Here is a 21,259-nt window from a genome sequence, read left to right on the forward strand (position 1 = left end):
CCAGCTTCAATTCCAAGTCTATAGTTCTGAACTTCCGTCTTCACTAAATACAGCGATATCATTGGTTCATTTACCCACCCAAATCCATTCAAGGGGATTTCATTGGTTCGTTTATGCATCGTAATCCATTCGTCTCCACTCGACTCTCAACCGCGCAACATAAATCATCAATTTGGACACCAGGCGTGTCCATATAGCCAAAGATGATGGATATACTGACCAGCTGCATGTCTCTCCATCCAAACAATGGGAGTCGGTGTCCACAAAGCAGCACAGCGTGCTGTCTAGCTCCCGCCTATCCTTTCTTTGGATTGGGGGGATACATCTCATTATTGGGCTCCCGAGTGGTGCAGCGGTCTAAGGCACTGCATCTCAGTGCTAGAGGCGTCACTACAGACACCTTGGTTCGAATCCAGGCTGTATCACAACTGGCACAATGGCAGTCCCATAGGGCAGCGCACAATTGGCCCAGTGTTGTTTGGCCGGCGTAGGCTGTCATTGTAAATAATAATTTTTTCTTAACTTATTGCCTGTTAAATGAAGGTTAAATACAAAATGGTGATCCTTTTTTGAATATTCGATCAGGGTTGTTGACGTCAACCGCCTGTTTTCAATGGAGAGAGATGATATGCTACTAGCCTCATCATGAATATGCATAGCCATCTCTAGACAACTCCCATATAACCTTTTTTCTCAAGGTTGCCGGGATGTCAAGTATCCTACTTATATCAGTGTACCAGTAACAACTTAAGCATTACAAAACGTATATTAGATCAAATAAACCTCACGTAGCAAATAAGAAATTCATTTTTTTGTTGACCAAATTCGACACTCTCATTGAACTCCATACAAAAACTCCTTGCTTGGTGGGCAAAACAAGGAAAATACGCCACCTGCTGGAGGGAGACAGATTTTCTGCTGAGTTGGGCCTGTCTCTTCCTCTCTGGTATAGTCTCGCCCGATTTAAAGGGTGCTGTCGTCTCCATCCACTGTTCACTATTCAAACCCGATTTAAACGGCCGATCACTTGCAGAAAGTTCCCGGGGAAAAGAGGAAGAGAAAGTTGAGGAATTGATTCGTCTACAGCTGAACTATTCGCGAACCATGGTTGGGTGAGAACAACTCTTTATTTGTTTTAGAAGTCTATGACATCGCCCCATTTCTGTGATTTATATGCAAGGCTGTTGAATACATTATTTTGTCATTAGGCTAGACACAGAGAGCCCCATTATTGTCAGAATCAACCTGTGTCTTTTTGTTTTGTTTTACTGGTGAGCTAATGTGGCTCATGTCACGGTGGTTTCAGAGCGAAGACGCTAATATTTGTGTAAACTCTTTGGAATTGTAATCTGTAGGTGTCACTGAGTAGGCTGATACCCATCTCATACTCTTCGTAGATAAGGCTGTACACGTGCATAATTATGTATGCCCCCAACGCAATTATGCAGTCTAATAAATACACAGTGGGATTAGAAATTCGTTTATTGTCAAATGAATTACTTATTGTATTTATTTAAGTTATATAACAACATTCCAAACTTGTTGACCATTATCTAGTCCAAATGTGACATTATTCCACAATTAGTTTCCGTTTGGATCAGTTTCAATTGTGGACGTTTATTTTGAAGGCGAACTGTGAATTCAACAATTGTTTACATTATATACAACATATCACACTAACCAAATATCAACATGTAAACTCATGACACAAATGTGTTCTCTGCTATCCTATTTTCACTCGATGGCACATCTCTATACTTTTCTTTCATTGCATATCACATTTTCATCCAAACAAAACATAACAATGTTCCATGCCGTATATGGCGAAATGTAAAGAACAATAAATAAATAGCTCATTAATATTATGAAGTAGGAGTCATGATCAAATTGCCAGCAGTTTCTCGTCATATACATTATTTGTATAACATTACATTTTATTGATTGGTGTAATGATGTTGTATCTTTCATTTGGTATCAGTACACATGATTAGTATTAATCACATATTATAAATAACAGATATTTACCCCTGTTTTCATTCACTACAAGACAGTAACTTCAAATTTGGCCTTTAACACTCATTTACATTTGCAATAGTTTTCCCGAACTTGACAGTGTTCATTGACAGTCTTTGTCTCTGTCTCTGTCTCTCTGTGTCTCTGTGTCTCTGTCTCTGTCTCTGTCTCTTTGTGTCTCTGTCTCTGTCTCTCTGTCTCTCTGTGTCTCTGTCTCTGTGTCTCTGTCTCTCTGTGTCTCTGTCTCTGTCTCTCTGTGTCTCTGTCTCTGTCTCTGTCTCTCTGTGTCTCTGTGTCTCTGTCTCTGTCTCTCTGTGTCTCTGTCTCTGTGTCTCTGTCTCTCTGTGTCTCTGTCTCTGTCTCTCTGTGTCTCTGTCTCTGTGTCTCTGTCTCTCTGTGTTTCTGTGTCTCTGTCTCTGTCTCTCTGTGTCTCTGTCTCTGTCTCTCTGTGTCTCTGTCTCTGTCTCTGTGTCTGTGTCTGTGTCTGTGTCTCTGTCTCTGTCTCTGTCTCTGTCTCTCTGTCTCTCTGTGTCTCTGTCTCTGTGTCTGTGTCTCTGTCTCTGTCTCTGTCTCTCTGTGTCTCTGTCTAAAAGGATCATGCAATAAAATGACCCTTTTAGCAATGCGAGTTCCTGACCAGAGCATGGAAGCGTCTGGTGTATTTTCTGGGAGGTTAATTTCCAGCAAGATAAAGACTTCATATGTGTGTAGTCCGTTTTCTGTTGCTCCTTGAAATACAGAGAATATTACACTATTGTGGCTAATCCTTATTGTGGCGACTGTAGCTTCACACAGGTTGTTTGGTGTGTGTGTGTGTATGTGTTCATGCATGTTTATCTGTCATTGCCACTGTATGAGAGAGAGAGGAAACATGGGGTTGTGGCCATTGGGAAACATGTGTTTCTTCTTGCTCTCCCAGAACAATAGGTCTTTATGTTCTATTCCTTATAACACAACTTACTGGAATACATTTATCAATAATATCTGTTGGAAAAGGGTTTGGTTATTCCAACACTAATACCTGCTTGTTAACAAGGTCAAAGAGGTCTCATTCAGACTTATTCAGAAGTATTACCTACAGTAGCAAATCATTCAACTCAACATTAACTGTACTTTTTGTGTTGAGCATCCAAAAACAGTTTTGATTTCATTTTGGCACCATCTACATGTAAAGAGATTATGGAAAGATATTTCTATTTTTCTTTTTTATAATTCATTATATTCTTGATTACTTTTGTTGTTGTTTATGGGAGAATGTGTTGCTCGGTTTCCTTAATTATAATAAGGATCAAGTAAAACAATCTTACCTCTTAAATGTAATTGTGCTAATGGCAAAAATGTCTGATTCATAAAATGTCAATTGACTAATAAAAATCCCAGTGTTCCTTGTTTTCTATAAGGACTTCTAGCAGTACAATAAGACCAGTCTACATTCTTCCAATAAGAAAGCTGTAAAAACAATCAATTAAGGTCTCTGTATAATGTGTAGTTTAATCTGTATGTATACTGGTGTTTTCTGAAATAATATATATATATATATTTTTAACACTACGTCAAAAACAACGGATGTTGCACACCACGTTCAAAAACACAACAAATTGTCTTCTATTAGGCACATTTTCCCTTTTTGTTTTTTCAGACGGCCTGCCATTAAAGCTAGTTAAGGAGGAAAATTACGCCCATGCGGCCTGAATGGAGGATGCTTTATGTACGAGCCGGTCTACAGGGGACACGAGTGTATTACCGGGACTGCACATCAATTCTATCTAGACTATAGTGCAGATAGTGCAGGCTGCCTAGTCCTGCTGTGTCTGTGGAGCTGTGAGTGGTCTGGAACTTGTCCTCATGTGCTTTCCCAGGCTACAGTCTACTCTACTTCCATTTCTGAGGCATGATCGGGCTGTGATTTAGCACATGGATTGTGTTACACAGGGTTGGTGTGTCTGTGTAGACCTGTGTCTGTTTGTGTGTGTGGGACCATTAGTTCAGCTCTGTGACCGTGGGAAGGGATTTAGTGTACAGCACCATGTTCTGGATGGACACTTCAAATAGATCACACTAATGCTCTTTACTCTCTCTCTCTCTTTACTCTCTCTCTCTCTCTGTCTCTCTCTCTCTCTCTCTCTCTCTCTGTCACTCTCTCTCTCTCTCTCTCTTTACTCTCCGTCTCTCTCTCTGTCACTCTCTCTCTCTCTCTTTCTCTCTCTCTCTCTCTCTCTTTCTCTCTCTCTCTCTCTTTCTCTCTCTCTTTCTCTCTCTTTCTCTTTCTCTCTCTCTCTTTCGCTTTTTCTCTTTCTCTTTCACTTTCTCTCTCTCTCTCTGTCTCTCGTTCTGTCTCTCTGTCTCTGTCTCTCTCTCTTTCTCACTTTCTCTCTCTCTGTCACTGTCTCTCATTCTGTCACTGTCTCTCATTCTGTCTCTCTGTCTCTGTCTCGCTCTCTCTCTCATTCTGTCTCTCTGTCTCTGTCTCGCTCTCTCTCTCTGTCTCTCTCTTCTCTCTCTCTCTCTCTCTCTCTCTCTCTCTCTCTCTCTCTCTCTCTCTCTCTCTCCACTTTTCCCTCTATTAAATCCACTGTGAATTTGCCTTATCAGTTATCACAGTAGGATTTAAGGATCCAATATAACTGTGTGTGTATGTCAGTCTGTGTTTGTGTGCGACCTCCGTGTTAGGGTGTGCACGTGGGTGCATGGCTGCGTGCGTGTGTGTTTGAATTGATCACTACATAGAACCAAGTCAAAACCTTTGAATAGCATTCATATATTGTGACTGTACTGGTCTGTTAGTGTGCCTGTTGTCTCCAACAAGCCTTCTCTCCCCAGTGCCCCCTGTTAATCCTAGTATTATATCCAGGCAGGATGATAACTCTAAAAAAGTCCCTTTCTGAGGTAAACCGCAGGGACAAGAACATACTTTGTTAACATCAAAGAAAGCTATCTCTATGGAGACAAGATTAAGTTATTTATAGAATGAGGCCCGACAACACTAGGCTAATTATCTAAACCAATCCTTCTCCTAGACCTCCAGGTAAAATAATGTTCCCACCAGTGTTGGGATCAATTCTATTTCAATTTAGTCAATTCAGGAAGTAACCCAGTGCAGTCAAAAACATAATTTTCCTGTGCTTTATATATATATTTCTGCGTGATGAAGTTGGAATAATTCTGTGAAATTGAGAAAATAATGAAATTTCACTTGTTTTGGTGGGATGGAGTTTTGGTCTGCCTGATGACATCACCAGGCAGTAAATTAGTTGAGACCAATAAGAAAGAGTTCCAAACCTCTGCCAATAACAGCTAGTTTTCCATTTTCCCTTCCCAGACAGTCCTATTAAATTGTTGCTTGATCAATTGCTTTTTGCTAAGGAGCAATTTGTTTAAAACATCAGGAAGGAATGCATGTTCTATATTGTCTCGGTAGGGGGTTGTACATTAGTCTGTTGACTATGAGAAACACTATGGAAATATACAGATGTTTAAACAAGGTAAACAATTAACAGGATTCTTTATGTGGAAGTATGTAAATGAGTGAACAACAGGAAGGGGAAGAGGCATGGGTGTATACATGGTTACATACCTTAACCAGTGGGGGAAAAAGTACACAATTGTCATACTTGAGTAAAACTAAAGATACCTTAATAGAAAATGACTCAAGTAAACGTGAAAGCAACCCAGTAAAATACTACTTGAGTAAAAGTCAACAAATATTTGGTTTTAAATATACTTATATATAAGAAGTAAAAGTATAAATCATTTCAAATTCCTTGTATTAAGCGAACCAGACGGCACCATTTTCTTTGAATTTACAGATAGTCATGGGCACATTCCAACATCATTTACAAATGAAGCATGTATCACGTTTTAGGAAAAACCCAGATGCAGACATTGTCAAAGTAACAAAAGTTTAATATGAGTACAGGGGGCAGGCAAAACGAACGACAGGTCAAGGGCAGGCAGAGGTCAGTAATCCAGATCAGAGTCCATAAGGTACAGAACGACAGGCTCAGGGTCAGGGCAGGCAGAGGTCTGTAATCCAGATCAGAGTCTATAAGGTACAGAACGACAGGCTCAGGGTCAGGGCAGGCAGAGGTCAGTAATCCAGATCAGAGTCCATAAGGTACAGAACGACAGGCTCAGGGTCAGGGCAGGCAGAGGTCAGTAATCCAGATCAGAGTCCATAAGGTACAGAACGACAGGCTCAGGGTCAGGGCAGGCAGAGGTCAGTAATCCAGATCAGAGTCCATAAGGTACAGAACGACAGGCTCAGGGTCAGGGCAGGCAGAGGTCTGTAATCCAGATCAGAGTCTATAAGGTACAGAACGACAGGCTCAGGGTCAGGGCAGGCAGAGGTCTGTAATCCAGATCAGAGTCCATAAGGTACAGAACGACAGGCTCAGGGTCAGGGCAGGCAGAGGTCAGTAAATCCAGATCAGAGTCCATAAGGTACAGAACGACAGGCTCAGGGTCAGGGCAGGCAGAGGTCAGTAATCCAGATCAGAGTCCATAAGGTACAGAACGACAGGCTCAGGGACAGGGCAGGCAGAGGTCTGTAATCCAGATCAGAGTCCATAAGGTACAGAACGACAGGCTCAGGGTCAGGGCAGGCAGAGGTCTGTAAATCCAGATCAGAGTCCATAAGGTACAGAACGACAGGCTCAGGGTCAGGGCAGGCAGAGGTCAGTAATCCAGATCAGAGTCCATAAGGTACAGAGCGACAGGCTCAGGGTCAGGCAGGCAGAGGTCAGTAATCCAGATCAGAGTCCATAAGGTACAGAACGACAGGCTCAGGGTCAGGGCAGGCAGAGGTCAGTAATCCAGATCAGAGTCCATAAGGTACAGAACGACAGGCTCAGGGTCAGGGCAGGCAGAGGTCAGTAATCCAGATCAGAGTCCATAAGGTACAGAACGACAGGCTCAGGGTCAGGGCAGGCAGAGGTCTGTAATCCAGATCAGAGTCTATAAGGTACAGAACGACAGGCTCAGGGTCAGGGCAGGCAGAGGTCTGTAAATCCAGATCAGAGTCCATAAGGTACAGAACGACAGGCTCAGGGTCAGGGCAGGCAGAGGTCAGTAATCCAGATCAGAGTCCATAAGGTACAGAGCGACAGGCTCAGGGTCAGGGCAGGCAGAGGTCAGTAATCCAGATCAGAGTCCATAAGGTACAGAACGACAGGCTCAGGGTCAGGGCAGGCAGAGGTCAGTAATCCAGATCAGAGTCCATAAGGTACAGAACGACAGGCTCAGGGTCAGGGCAGGCAGAGGTCTGTAATCCAGATCAGAGTCCATAAGGTACAGAACGACAGGCTCAGGGTCAGGGCAGGCAGAGGTCTGTAAATCCAGATCAGAGTCCATAAGGTACAGAACGACAGGCTCAGGGTCAGGGCAGGCAGAGGTCAGTAATCCAGATCAGAGTCCATAAGGTACAGAGCGACAGGCTCAGGGTCAGGGCAGGCAGAGGTCAGTAATCCAGATCAGAGTCCATAAGGTACAGAGCGACAGGCTCAGGGTCAGGGCAGGCAGAGGTCTGTAATCCAGATCAGAGTCCATAAGGTACAGAGCGACAGGCTCAGGGTCAGGGCAGGCAGAGGTCTGTAATCCAGATCAGAGTCCATAAGGTACAGAGGCACATGGACTACTAACAGCTTACTACACAACATACACTTAGTATTACTTTTTTAGCTATAGACCGTATACATATCTCCCAGGGGGCAGTAGGGATGACCAGGGATGTTTTCTTGATAAATGTGTGAATTAAGCAATTTTCCTGTCCTACTAAGCATTCAAAATGTAACATGTACCTTTGGGTGTCAGGGAAAATATATGGAGTAATAATTTCATAATTGTCTTTAGGAATGTAGTGAAGTAAAAGTAAAATTGGTCAAAAATATGAATAGTAATGTAAAGTACAGTAACTTTTTTGGGGATGCAGATTCATTGTAGAAAATCCCACCTAATGTAGCTAGCAAGTCTCTGTCCACCATTTTTTTCCATGTGGAAAAGGAAGTTGTTAGCTAGATATATCTCTTCAGTTTTGGCAAATGGTCCTTTACGACGTCCAAACTAAGTTGTCCTGTGGCTGTTGTATTTTGGAGATTGCAAGGAGGGATATCTTCTGATGTGATCAATTCAAAAATATTGTTTCTTATTGAGGTAATTTACATTTGAAGTGTCCTGGCTGCTTATCAGTTCAAAATAGAGATGAATCCAGTGGCAACTGTATTGTAATGTCCCATGCACAGATAGAGGGGGCTTCAAAGGCCTCTGCATATGGTTGGGGGAGGCTGTGAAACTCTCCTGCCATTGTTGGGCTCAAGGGCTTTGACACCTCTCACTTCACACCTCAGTGGAAATTGAAGTTGCAGCCGGATCTGTTCTGTCCTAGCAAGCTTGGTAGCCTTAACTTAGCATTCAGTCCTTATAAAGTAAAATATATCATTTTTCTTCTTGGCTTTAAAAGTAGCTTCAGACTGAACATTACTCACTCAGGTCCAGGTCGCATGGTGTTTTCAGGGTTCTTGTGCTTCTTTTGCTAATCGTTGGTTTGCCAGTTCATTTGCTGTATATACCTTGGAAATAAGGATCTTTGGTAGCAGTAGCATGTCATTTTGTCCAAAATCAGGTTGTAGGTTTTGATTTGGAGTGAAGGTTCAGTTGTGGTGGGTAGTATCTAGTAGTATATCCTCTATATGTCCTTGCAGAAAAATCCAAGTTTATCTATCTTTTTGCCTATGATGTGGAATGTAATCAAGCTCCACCGTGGGGCCTATATAACATTCCCAGTCAAGATCCATGCCTCCACCACAGGGCCTATCAGATTCCCATTATTGCCCTGCCCTGCTCTGCTCTGTCATGGGACTCTTTGATCTTGTTTCACAGTGAACATGTGCAATGTAGCTCCGCCATAGGGCTTTTCCAATGTAATGTAATATGACTGACTGGGCATACAACTCCGCTGTGGGAACCAGGACATTTAATGTGTGTGTGTGTGTGTGTGTGTGTGTGTGTGTGTGTGTGTGTGTGTGTGCGTGTGCGTGTGTGTGTGCAAGCGTATGCATGTCCGTGAGTGTTTGGCTGTGTGTATGTATGTGTGAGCGAGTGTGTGTGGACTGTGAGAAATAACAGGGTTTTGAAACTCTGTCCTCAGTGGGCATGTAATTACCCTCTCTGATGGGCAGGGTTATATGATCTAGCTGCGCTGTGGGGGCTACAGCTGCGTCGTGGGGCCTATAACGTATGTCTCCTCCCAGCTCCACCGTGGGGCCTTGACGTTTGGTCTCTCTCTATGCAAAGTGTGAGTTATGTGGTAATGTTCTGGAGACCTTGAGATTTGAGGGCTCATACTCCTCCACGATGAAGCATGCTATGTGATCTCTTATCCCCTGATGTAAAGCATGTTAAACACCCTGTAGCACCTCCATGGGGAATAGGCTTATTGTATATAGCACAGTATAGGGTTATCAGTCTTCATTCTGCACACATTGGACTAATAATATATTGATACAATTCTCTCTGTCCTCTTCAAAACAGCCACATGGACCCAACAGACAGCCAGGGTGAATATGTCAAGGTAAGACACATTTCTTTTCCTTCTCCCTCCTGTCTGTCTATGCTGGTTCTGCTAGTATCAGTGGCCCTACTCAGAAGTCTTCAGCAGTCCACACAGCATCTGAGAAAAGGAAGGGATTGGGAGATAAAAATCCATCTAAGCAGTGGTGACCAGTTAGTGAGTGCGGCAAGCAAAGGAAATGCGAAGCGGATACATCTTCCTTAAGAAAACAGCCCTGATGTTGGAAACAGACATCATTATGTTGTCATCCAAAGTCACATGTATTTATTTTCCAAGCTACAGTATATATATAATATAGCACACAATATTTTACATACAGCAAGTTTTTAGAAGACCAAAGAGTTTGGTCTGCTTCGTGTTTTCATTTCTGCCATGGGAAAACATATTGCGATACGGGTACTGTCCGAGCCCTACCATTTAGTATCAGTGTGAGTTGAATGTGTTGATACCTCTAGTGTGGTTATGGGGGACCAGTGTGTTGATCTGCTTTGGCTTCGTCGTGAGGTTTAAGGGGAATGTGTTGATACCTCTAGTGTGGTTATGGGGGAGCTGTATTCATTTAAGCTCCTGACTGCAGCGACCGTGTTTGTAATGTTACTCAGTGGTTTCACCACTCTGCTCGCCTCTCTGCTAGGGTTGGATGGGTTGGATGGTGTTTGTAATGTTACTCAGTGGTTTCACCGCTCTGCTCGCCTCTCTGCTAGGGTTGGATGGGTTGGATGGTGTTTGTAATGTTACTCAGTGGTTTCACCGCTCTGCTCGCCTCTCTGCTAGGGTTGGATGGGTTGGATGGTGTTTGTAATGTTACTCAGTGGTTTCACCGCTCTGCTCGCCTCTCTGCTAGGGTTGGATGGGTTGGATGGTGTTTGTAATGTTACTCAGTGGTTTCACCGCTCTGCTCGCCTCTCTGCTAGGGTTGGATGGGTTGGATGGTGTTTGTAATGTTACTCAGTGGTTTCACCGCTCTGCTCGCCTCTCTGCTAGGGTTGGATGGGTTGGATGGTGTTTGTAATGTTACTCAGTGGTTTCACCGCTCTGCTCGCCTCTCTGCTAGGGTTGGATGGGTTGGATGGTGTTTGTAATGTTACTCAGTGGTTTCACCGCTCTGCTCGCCTCTCTGCTAGGGTTGGATGGGTTGGATGGTGTTTGTGGATTACACGCTTCAAACTCTCCAAAAACGTTCTTGTTTTGTGTTTAATGTAGATAAGTCTCTACGCTTAAAGTGTTAAAGTGGCTTCACTAATCATAATATAGGACTGTGTAGAATTCATTTTAGATCTGGATCATTTATACTGAAGGCTCTTTTATTTAAAAAAAAAACACTTTAGTTATATTGGACTATCATTGTAATGTGGTCTTTGAAATTAATTCTAGGTGATTATACCCCGGTGCTTCTGCAGTTAGGCCCATTTCAGAAGTCTCTCTCAGCATTTAGCCTAATAAATTCTGCCATTAAGGAAATTCAATCCAGAGTTAACAGCGCTTCTTCAGCACTTCTGGGTTCCAGGCCAGTAGGTGGGTGTGGTTAAGGACCAGGCCAGTAGGTGGGTGTGGTTAAGGACCAGGCCAGTAGGTGGGTGTGGTTAAGGACCAGGCCAGTAGGTGGGTGTGGTTAAGGACCAGGCCAGTAGGTGGGTGTGGTTAAGGACCAGGCCAGTAGGTAGGTGTGGTTAAGGACCAGGCCAGTAGGTGGGTGTGGTTAAGGACCAGGCCAGTAGGTGGGTGTGTTTAAGGACCAGGCCAGTAGGTGGATGTGGTTTGTGACCAGGCCAGTAGGTAGGTGTGGTTAAGGACCAGGCCAGTAGGTCGGTGTGGTTAAGGACCAGGCCAGTAGGTGGGTGTGGTTAAGGACCAGGCCAGTAGGTGGGTGTGTTTAAGGACCAGGCCAGTAGGTGGATGTGGTTTGTGACCAGGCCAGTAGGTGGGTGTGGTTAAGGACCAGGCCAGTAGGTAGGTGTGGTTAAGGACCAGGCCAGTAGGTGGATGTGGTTTGTGACCAGGCCAGTAGGTGGGTGTGGTTAAGGACCAGGCCAGTAGGTGGATGTGGTTTGTGACCAGGCCAGTAGGTGGGTATGGTTTGTGACCAGGCCAGTAGGTAGGTGTGGTTAAGGACCAGGCCAGTAGGTGGATGTGGTTTGTGACCAGGCCAGTAGGTGGATGTGGTTCGTGACCAGGCCAGTAGGTGGGTGTGGTTAAGGACCAGGCCAGTAGGTGGGTGTGGTTAAGGACCAGGCCAGTAGGTGGGTGTGGTTAAGGACCAGGCCAGGAGGTGGGTGTGGTTAAGGACCAGGCCAGTAGGTGGATGTGGTTTGTGACCAGGCCAGTAGGTGGGTGTGGTTAAGGACCAGGCCAGTAGGTGGATGTGGTTAAGGACCAGGCCAGTAGGTGGATGTGGTTTGTGACCAGGCCAGTAGGTAGGTGTGGTTAAGGACCAGGCCAGTAGGTGGATGTGGTTAAGGACCAGGCCAGTAGGTGGGTGTGGTTAAGGACCAGGCCAGTAGGTGGGTGTGGTTTGTGACCAGGCCAGTAGGTGGATGTGGTTCGTGACCAGGCCAGTAGGTGGGTGTGGTTCGTGACCAGGCCAGTAGGTGGGTGTGGTTAAGGACCAGGCCAGTAGGTGGGTGTGGTTAAGGACCAGGCCAGTAGGTGGATGTGGTTTGTGACCAGGCCAGTAGGTGGATGTGGTTCGTGACCAGGCCAGTAGGTGGGTGTGGTTAAGGACCAGGCCAGTAGGTGGGTGTGGTTTGTGACCAGGCCAGTAGGTGGGTGTGGTTTGTGACCAGGCCAGTAGGTGGATGTGGTTCGTGACCAGGCCAGTAGGTGGGTGTGGTTAAGGACCAGGCCAGTAGGTGGGTGTGGTTAAGGACCAGGCCAGTAGGTGGGTGTGGTTAAGGACCAGGCCAGTAGGTGGGTGTGGTTAAGGACCAGATCAGTAGGTGGGTGTGGTTAAGGACCAGGCCAATAGGTGGGTGTGGTTAAGGACCAGGCCAGGAGGTGGGTGTGGTTAAGGACCAGGCCAGTAGGTAGGTGAGGTTCTGGATCAGGCCAGTAGGTAGGTGAGGTTCAGGATCAGGCCAGTGCGTAGGTGAGGTTCTGGACCAGGCCAGTATTTCGGTGAGGTCCTGGACCAGACCAGTAGGTAGGTGAGGTTCTGGACCAGGCCAGTATTTAGGTGAGGTTCAGGATCAGGCCAGTAGGTAGGTGAGGTTCTGGACCAGGCCAGTAAGTAGGTGAGGTTCAGGACCAGGTCAGTAGGTAGGTGAGATCCTGGACCAGACCAGTAGGTAGGTGAGGTTCAGGACCAGGCCAGTAGGTAGGTGAGGTTCTGGATCAGGCCAGTAGGTAGGTGAGGTTCTGGATCAGGCCAGTAGGTGTGATTCAGGATCAGGCCAGTAGGTAGGTGTGATTCAGGATCAGGCCAGTAGGTAGGTGAGGTTCTGGATCAGGCCAGTAGGTAGGTAAGGTTCTGGATCAGGCCAGTAGGTAGTTGAGGTTCTGGATCAAACCAGTAGAGATGTGAGGTTCTGGATCAGGCCAGTAGGTAGTTGAGGTTCTGGATCAAACCAGTAGAGAGGTGAGGTTCTGGATCAGGCCAGTAGGTGGGGGTGTACACCTGGTTTCTGGGGTTCTAACCACAATAGAGGTTAGAGGGAGAATGTGACCCTGATGTCTTGCTCTTCGATTTCTCTCTCACACACACACACACACACACACACACACACACACACACACACACACACACACACACACACACACACAATAACTAAATGTTTGGAATATTTGTATTCTGTATAGGCTTCCTTCTTTTCACTCTGTCATTTAGGTTAGTATTGTGGAGTAACTACAATGTTGTTGATCCATCCTCAGTTTTCTCCTATCAATCACAGCCATTAAACTCTGGAACCGTTTTAAAATCACCATTGGCCTCACGGTGAAATCCCTAAATGTTTTTTTCCCTCTCCGGCAACTGAGTTAGGAAGGACGCCTGTATCTTTGTAATGACTGGGTGATACATTGATACACCATCCAAAGTGTAATTCATCATTTATTTATTCATTTTTATTTTATCCTTATTTTACCAGGTATGTTGACTGAGAACACGTTCTCATTGACAGCAACGACCTGGGGAATAGTTACAGGAGAGAGGAGGGGGGATGATTAGGTGACCAGGATGGTTTGAGGGTTCACCCCGTTATCATCCGGAAGGCGAGGTCAGTACAGGTGCCTCAAAGCTGGGACCGAGAGACTGACAAACAGCTTCTATCTCAAGGCCATCAGACTGTTAAACAGCCATCACTAACATTGAGTGGCTGCTGCCAACATACTGACTCAACTCCAGCCACTTTAATAATGGAAAAATTGATGTAAAAATGTATCACTAGTCACTTTAAACAATGCCACTTAATATGTTTACATACCCTACATTACTCATCTCATATGTATATACTGTACTCGATACCATCTACTGCATCTTGCCTATGCCGTTCTGTACCATCACTCATTCATATATTTTTATGTACATATTCTTCATCCCTTTACACTTGTGTGTATAAGGTAGTTGTTGTGAAATTTTTAGGTTAGATTACTCGTTGGTTATTACTGCATTGTCGGAACTAGAAGCACAAGCATTTCGCTACACTCGCATTAACATCTGCTAACCATGTGTATGTGACAAATAAAATTTGATTTGATATGGGTTAGATTGGGAATTTAGCCAGGACACCGGGGTTAACACCCCTACTCTTATGTGCCATGGGATCTTAGTTACCGTGCTCAAAGGTATATTCAATGTCTGCTTCTTTTTTTTTACACACATCTACCAATGGGTGCATTTCTTTGCGAGTCATTGGAAAACCTCCCTGGTCTTTGTGATTCTGTGTTTGAAATTCACTGCTTGACTAAGGGACCTTACAGATGATTGTATGTGTGGGGTACAGAGATGACGTAGTCATTGAAAAATCATATATATACAGAGCATTCAGAAAGTATTCAGACCCCTTCCCCTTTCCACATTTTGTTACGTTACAGCCTTATTATAAAAAATGTATTTTTTTAAAATCCTCAGCAATCTACACACAATACCCCATAATGACAAAGCCAAAACAAGTTTTTAGAAAATGTTGCTAATTTATTAACAATAAAAAACTATATAAATAAATATAATATATATAGAAATATCTTATTTACATAAGTATTCAGACCATTTGCTATGTGACTCGAAATTGAGCTCAGGTGCATCCTTTTCCATTAATCATCCTTGAGATGTTTCTACAACTTTATTGGAGTCCACCTGTGGTAAATTCAATTGATTGGATACGATTTGGAAAGGCACACACCTGTCTATAAAAGGTCTACACAGAGGAACTCTAGAGCTCTGTCAGAGTGACCATCGGTTTCTTGGTCACCTCCCTGACCAAGTCCCTTCTCTCTCGATTGCTTAGTTTGGCCGGGCGACCAGCTCTAGAAAGAGCCTTGAAGGTTCCAAACTTCTTCCATTTAAGAATGATGGAAGCCACTGTGTTCTTGGGGACCTTCCATGCTGCAGACATTCGTTGGTACCCTCCCCCAGATCTTTGCCTCAAAACAATCCTGTCTCGAAGCTCTACGGACAATCAGCGTGCAAAGCTGTCATCAAGGCAAAGGGTGGCTATTTGAAGAATCTCAAATATAAAATATATTTTGATTGGTTTAACACTTGTTTTGGTTACTACATGATTCCATATGTGTTATTTCATAGTTTTGATGTCTTCACTATTATTCTACAATGTGGAAAATAGTAAAAATAAAGAAACACCCTTGAATGAGAAGGTCTGTCCAAACTTTTGACCGGTAGTGTATATGAATATGGTCTGTATGTACTGCATGTCTGTGTTTTAGGATGAAATCACAGAGACAGGCTGCCTCTGAAACCATATCTTCTGTTGGATGGTATGGGCCTAGTGGGTCTGGAGCGAGAGGTAGGGCATTTTTATATGCAGTTAATTAACATATATATGGCACACGGCACACTGGTGGTTTACACAGACACACCCCATCAGTGTGTCTGTGTGCGCGGGTGTGTGTGCGCACATTTTTCGGGTGTCCCAGCTAGCACATTTGGATCCTAGGAAGTTGTGAGAAAGTACGTTTTTGGTTACCCATTGGTTCTGGGAACGAAGCCATACGACTGGTAAAACTGAACGTTTTTTAAATGGAAGTGAATGTTTTGCTTGCTTTGGGAACATACATTGTTAGGTAGCATTTTTTTACTCATACAAAGCTGTTCATTTTAGTCCATTCAAGAAGAGGGGGTGAGGGGTTAGGAGGGTAGTGGGTAATAAGGGGGTAGGGGGTTAGAGGGGTAGTGAGGCAGTAGAGCTATTGTTGGGGAGTAGTGAGGGATTAGGGTGGTAGGGGGGAAGTCAGGGGTAGAGGGTAGGGGGTAGTGCGGGTGTAAGAGGGTAGTTAGGGGTGGAGGAGTAGTGAGGGGGTAAGGCGGTAGTGAGGGGTAGGGGGTAGTGAGGGGTTAGGGGGTAGTGGGGTAGTGAGGGGTAGTTAGGAGGTAGAGGGGTAGTGAGGGGTAGTTAGGGGTGGAGGAGTAGTGAGGGGGTAAGGTGGTAGTGAGGGGTAGGGGGTAGAGGGGTAGTGAGGGGGTAGTTAGGAGGTAGAGGGGTAGTGAGGGGGTAGAGGGGGTAGTTAGGGGTGGAGGAGTAGTGAGGGGGTAAGGTGGTAGTGAGGGGTAGGGGGTAGAGGGGTAGTGAGGGGGTAGTTAGGAGGTAGAGGGGTAGTGAGGGGGTAGAGGGGGTAGTTAGCGAGAGCGAGAGAGAGACCTCCTCTCTCAGGAGCATATTCCTGCATCACAGATTGAATTAGCCCTGCGTCTCCATTTGATTTTATTTTTATTTCACCTTTATTTAACCAGGTAGGCCAGTTGACAACAAGTTCTCATTTACAACTGCAACCTGGCCAAGATGAAGCATAGCAGTGCGACAAAAACAACAACACAGAGTTATTGATCTGAGGGAGTTTAAATTGACTGGGCTGGACTTGCTAACATGCCTCTTATAGTATTGGGTTTCCTCCACTTACCACATTGCACTGTACACTACACAGTACTTAGCCAGGAAGAACAGACTGAGCCCAGAGAATAACAGACTGAGCCCAGAGATTAACAGACTGAGCCCAGAGAAGAACAGACTGGGCCCAGTGAAGAACAGACTGAGCCCAGTGAAGAACAGACTGAGCCCAGTGAAGAACAGACTGAGCCCAGTGAAGAACAGACTGAGCCCAGTGAAGAACAGACTGAGCCCAGTGAAGAACAGACTGAGCCCAGTGAAGAACAGACTGAGCCCAGTGAAGAACAGACTGAGCCCCGTGAAGAACAGACTGAGCCCCGTGAAGAACAGACTGAGCCCCGTGAAGAACAGACTGAGCCCCGTGAAGAACAGACTGATCCCCGTGAATAACAGACTGAGCCCCGTGAAGAACAGACTGAGCCCCGTGAAGAACAGACTGAGCCCAGTGAAGAACAGACTGAGCCCAGTGAAGAACAGACTGAGCCCAGTGAAGAACAGACTGAGCCCCGTGAAGAACAGACTGATCCCCGTGAAGAACAGACTGAGCCCTGTGAAGAACAGACTGAGCCCAGTGAAGAACAGACTGAGCCCAGTGAAGAACAGACTGAGCCCAGTGAAGAACAGACTGAGCCCAGTGAAGAACAGAAGAACAGACTGAGCCCAGTGAAGAACAGACTGAGCCCAGTGAAGAACAGACTGAGCCCAGTGAAGAACAGAAGAACAGACTGAGCCCAGAGAAGAACAGACTGAGCCCAGTGAAGAACAGACTGAGCCCCGTGAAGAACAGACTGAGCCCTGTGAAGAACAGACTGAGCCCCGTGAAGAACAGACTGATCCCCGTGAATAACAGACTGAGCCCCGTGAAGAACAGACTGAGCCCCGTGAAGAACAGACTGAGCCCAGTGAAGAACAGACTGAGCCCAGTGAAGAACAGACTGAGCCCAGTGAAGAACAGACTGAGCCCAGTGAAGAACAGAAGAACAGACTGAGCCCAGTGAAGAACAGACTGAGCCCAGTGAAGAACAGACTGAGCCCAGTGAAGAACAGAAGAACAGACTGAGCCCAGAGAAGAACAGACTGAGCCCAGTGAAGAACAGACTGAGCCCCGTGAAGAACAGACTGAGCCCCGTGAAGAACAGACTGAGCCCCGTGAATAACAGACTGATCCCCGTGAATAACAGACTGAGCCCCGTGAAGAACAGACTGAGCCCCGTGAAGAACAGACTGAGCCCCGTGAAGAACAGACTGAGCCCAGTGAAGAACAGACTGAGCCCAGTGAAGAACAGACTGAGCCCAGTGAAGAACAGACTGAGCCCAGTGAAGAACAGAAGAACAGACTGAGCCCAGTGAAGAACAGACTGAGCCCAGTGAAGAACAGAAGAACAGACTGAGCCCAGTGAAGAACAGACTGAGCCCAGTGAAGAACAGAAGAACAGACTGAGCCCGGTGAAGAACAGACTGAGACCGGTGAAGAACAGACTGAGCCCGGTGAAGAACAGACTGAGCCCGGTGAAGAACAGACTGAGCCCGGTGAAGAACAGGCTGAGCCCGGTGAAGAACAGACTGAGCCCGGTGAAGAACAGACTGAGCCAGGTGAATGCAGGTCTAACAGCAGCTACTGTATGCCTGTCTACCAGACCAACACAATGCGTTTTATGCACGCTTTGACAACAACAACATCAAGCCTGGCGTGAGCGCCGTCACCGACCCAGAGGACTGGGGGGGATCTCGCTCTCCGAGGCCGACGTAAGAAGGGTCTTTCATCAGGTCAACACCCGCAAGGCCGTGGGCCCCTACGGTATTTCAGGGTGAATTCTCAGAGCATGTGTAGAACAGCTGGCATTTTCAACCTCTCCTTGTCCCAGTCTGTAATCTCCACATGTCAGGTTTGTAGACCTCCTTGCTCGCACACGCTATTTCAGTTCTGCCCACATATTTTCTATGGGATTGAGGTCAGGGCTTTGTGGTGGCCATTCCAATACCTTGACTTTGTTGTCCTTAAGCCATTTTGCCACACCTTTGGAAGTATGCTTGGGGTCATTGTCCATTTGGAAGACTCATTTGCGACCAAGCTTTAATTTCCTGACTGATGTCTTGAGATGTTGGATATATTTATCCACAATATATTTCCTGCCTCGTGATGCCATCTATTTTGTGAAATGCACCAGTCCCCCCTGCAGCAAAGCACCCCCACAACATGATGATGCCACACCCGTGCTTCACGGTTGGGATGGTGTTCTTTGGCTTGCAAGCCTCCCCCTTTTTCCTCCAATCATGACGATGGTCATTATGGCCGACAGTTCTATTTTTGTTTCATCAGACCAGAGGATATTTCTCCAAAAAGTACGATATTTGTCCCCATCTCCGGTTACAAACCGTAGTCTGGCTTTTTTTATGGCGGTTTTGGAGCAGTGGCTTCTTCCTTGCTGAGTGGCCTTTCATCTTATGTCGATATAGGACTCGTTTTACTGTGGATATAGATACATTTGTACCTGTTTCCTCCAGCATCTTCACAAGGTCCTTTGCTGTTGTTCTGGGATTGATTTGCACTTTTCTCACCAAAGTACGTTCATCTCTAGGAGACAGAACGCGTCTCCTTCCTGAGCGGTATGACGGCTGTGTGGTCCCATGGTGTTTATACTTGCGTACTATTGTTTGTACAGATGAACGTGGTACCTTCAGGCGTTTGAAAATTGCTCCCAAGGATGAACCAGACTTGATGAGGTCTACAATTTTATTTCTGAGGTCTTGGCTGATTTCTTTAGATTTTCCCATGATGTCAAGCGGGAAGGACTGGGTTTGAAGGTAGGCCTTGAAATACATCCACAGGTACACCTCCAATTGACTCAAATGAGGTCAAATAGCCTATCAGAAGCTTCTAAAGCCATGACATCATTTTCTAGAATTTTCCAAGCTGTTTAAAGGCACAGTCGATTTAGTGTATGTAAACTTCTGACCCACTGGAATTGTGATACAGTGAAATATAAGTGAAATAATCTGTCTGTAAACAATTGTTGGAAGAATTACTTGTGTCATGCACAAAGTAGATGTCCTAACCGACTTGCCAAAACTATAGTTTGTTAAGAAGACATTTGTGGAGTGGTTGAGGAGTGGAGTGGTTGAAAAACGAGTTTTAATGACTCCAACCTAAGTGTATGTAAACTTCCGACTTTAACTATGTCAACCTCCATCACTCCAGTATCCCTGCACAGGGCTTTCAGAAAGTATTCTGACCCCTTGACTTTGTCCACATTTTGTTACGTTACAGCCTTGTTCTAAAATTGATTTAATTCATTTTTTCCCTCATCAATCTCCACACAATAGTCCATAATGACAAGGCGAAAACAGGTTTTTAGAAATTGTAGCAAATATATAAAAAATTAAAAACACAAGTACATATGTACATTACATAAGTATTCAGAACCTTTGCTATGAGACTTGAAATTGAGGTCAGGTGTTGAGGCACAGATCTGGGGAAGGCTACCAAAACAATTCTGCAGCATTGAAGGTCCCCAAGAACACAGTGGCCTTCATCATTCTTAAATGGAAGATGTTTGGAACCACCAAGACTCTTCCTAGAGTTGGCTGCCAAGCCAAACTGAGCAATCGGGGGAGAAGCCAAGAACCCGATGGTCACTCTGACAGAGCTCCAGAGTTCCTCTGTGGAGATGGGAGAACCACCAATCAGGCCTTTATGGTGGAGTGGCCAGACGGAAGCCACTCCTCAGTAAAAGGCACATAACAGCCCACTTGGACTTTGCCAAAAGGCACCTAAAGACTCCCAGACCATGAGAAACAAGATTCTCTGGTCTGATGAAAACAAGATTGAACTCTTTGGCCTGAATGCCTAGTTATCAAATCAAATCAAATGTATATAGCCCTTCTTACATCAGTGGATATCTCAAAGTGCTGTACAGAAACCCAGCCTAAAACCCCAAACAGCAAGCAATGCAGGTGTAGAAGCACAGTGGCTAGGAAAAACTCCCTAGAAAGGCCAAAACCTAGAAAGAAACCTAGAGAGGAACCAGGCTATGAGGGGTGGCCAGTCCTCTTCTGGCTGTGCTAGGTGGAGATTATAACAGAACATGGCCAAGATGTTCAAATGTTCATAAATTATCATCATGGTCAAATAATAATAATCACAGTAGTTGTCGAGGGTGCAACAAGTCAGCACCTCAGGAGTAAATGTCACGTCCGGTGAACCGGTCAGGGTTCCATAGTCGCAGGCAGAACAGTTGAAACTGGAGCGGCAGCACGGCCAGATGGACTCGGGACATCAAGGAGTCATCATGCCTGGTAGTCCTGAGGCATGGTCCTAGGGCTCAGGTCCTCAGAGAGAGAGAAAGAAAGAAAGTGAGAAAGAGAGAATTAGAGAGAGCATACTTAAGTTAGGATGTAGGGGGTAGGGGGTAGTGAGGGGTAGGGGGTTGAAGAACAATGGGAAAGTAATTCTGCTTTGAAAGTTGATAAACTTGTAACTCCACTTTTGAGAAAATGGCCCTTGAATGTTTTGGTACACCTACTGGAGAGCTCTTCTTTGTCTACACCCCTCGTTCACACCCTCTTAAGCCCTAGCCCCACCCATCTCTTTAAGGATTCACATGTGAGGCCATTTGCTAAACAGAGT

The 21,259-nt window shown here is 45.3% G+C and overlaps 1 protein-coding gene across 3 annotated transcripts in view; it reads left to right on the forward strand.

Moving 5' to 3' along the window:
- LOC115124135 (SH2 domain-containing protein 3C-like) overlaps positions 1 to 21,259 on the forward strand; it is a 178,769-nt gene that overhangs the window by 23,751 nt on the left and 133,759 nt on the right. For all 3 annotated transcript variants that reach the window (XM_065007570.1, XM_065007571.1, XM_065007572.1), the window contains exon 3: positions 9,538 to 9,577. In XM_065007570.1, coding sequence (XP_064863642.1) covers positions 9,538 to 9,577 — 40 coding nt within the window. The remainder of the gene's footprint in view (positions 1 to 9,537; positions 9,578 to 21,259) is intronic.

Source organism: Oncorhynchus nerka, linkage group LG22, assembly GCF_034236695.1.
Source record: "Oncorhynchus nerka isolate Pitt River linkage group LG22, Oner_Uvic_2.0, whole genome shotgun sequence".
Taxonomy (NCBI): Eukaryota; Metazoa; Chordata; class Actinopteri; order Salmoniformes; family Salmonidae; genus Oncorhynchus; species Oncorhynchus nerka.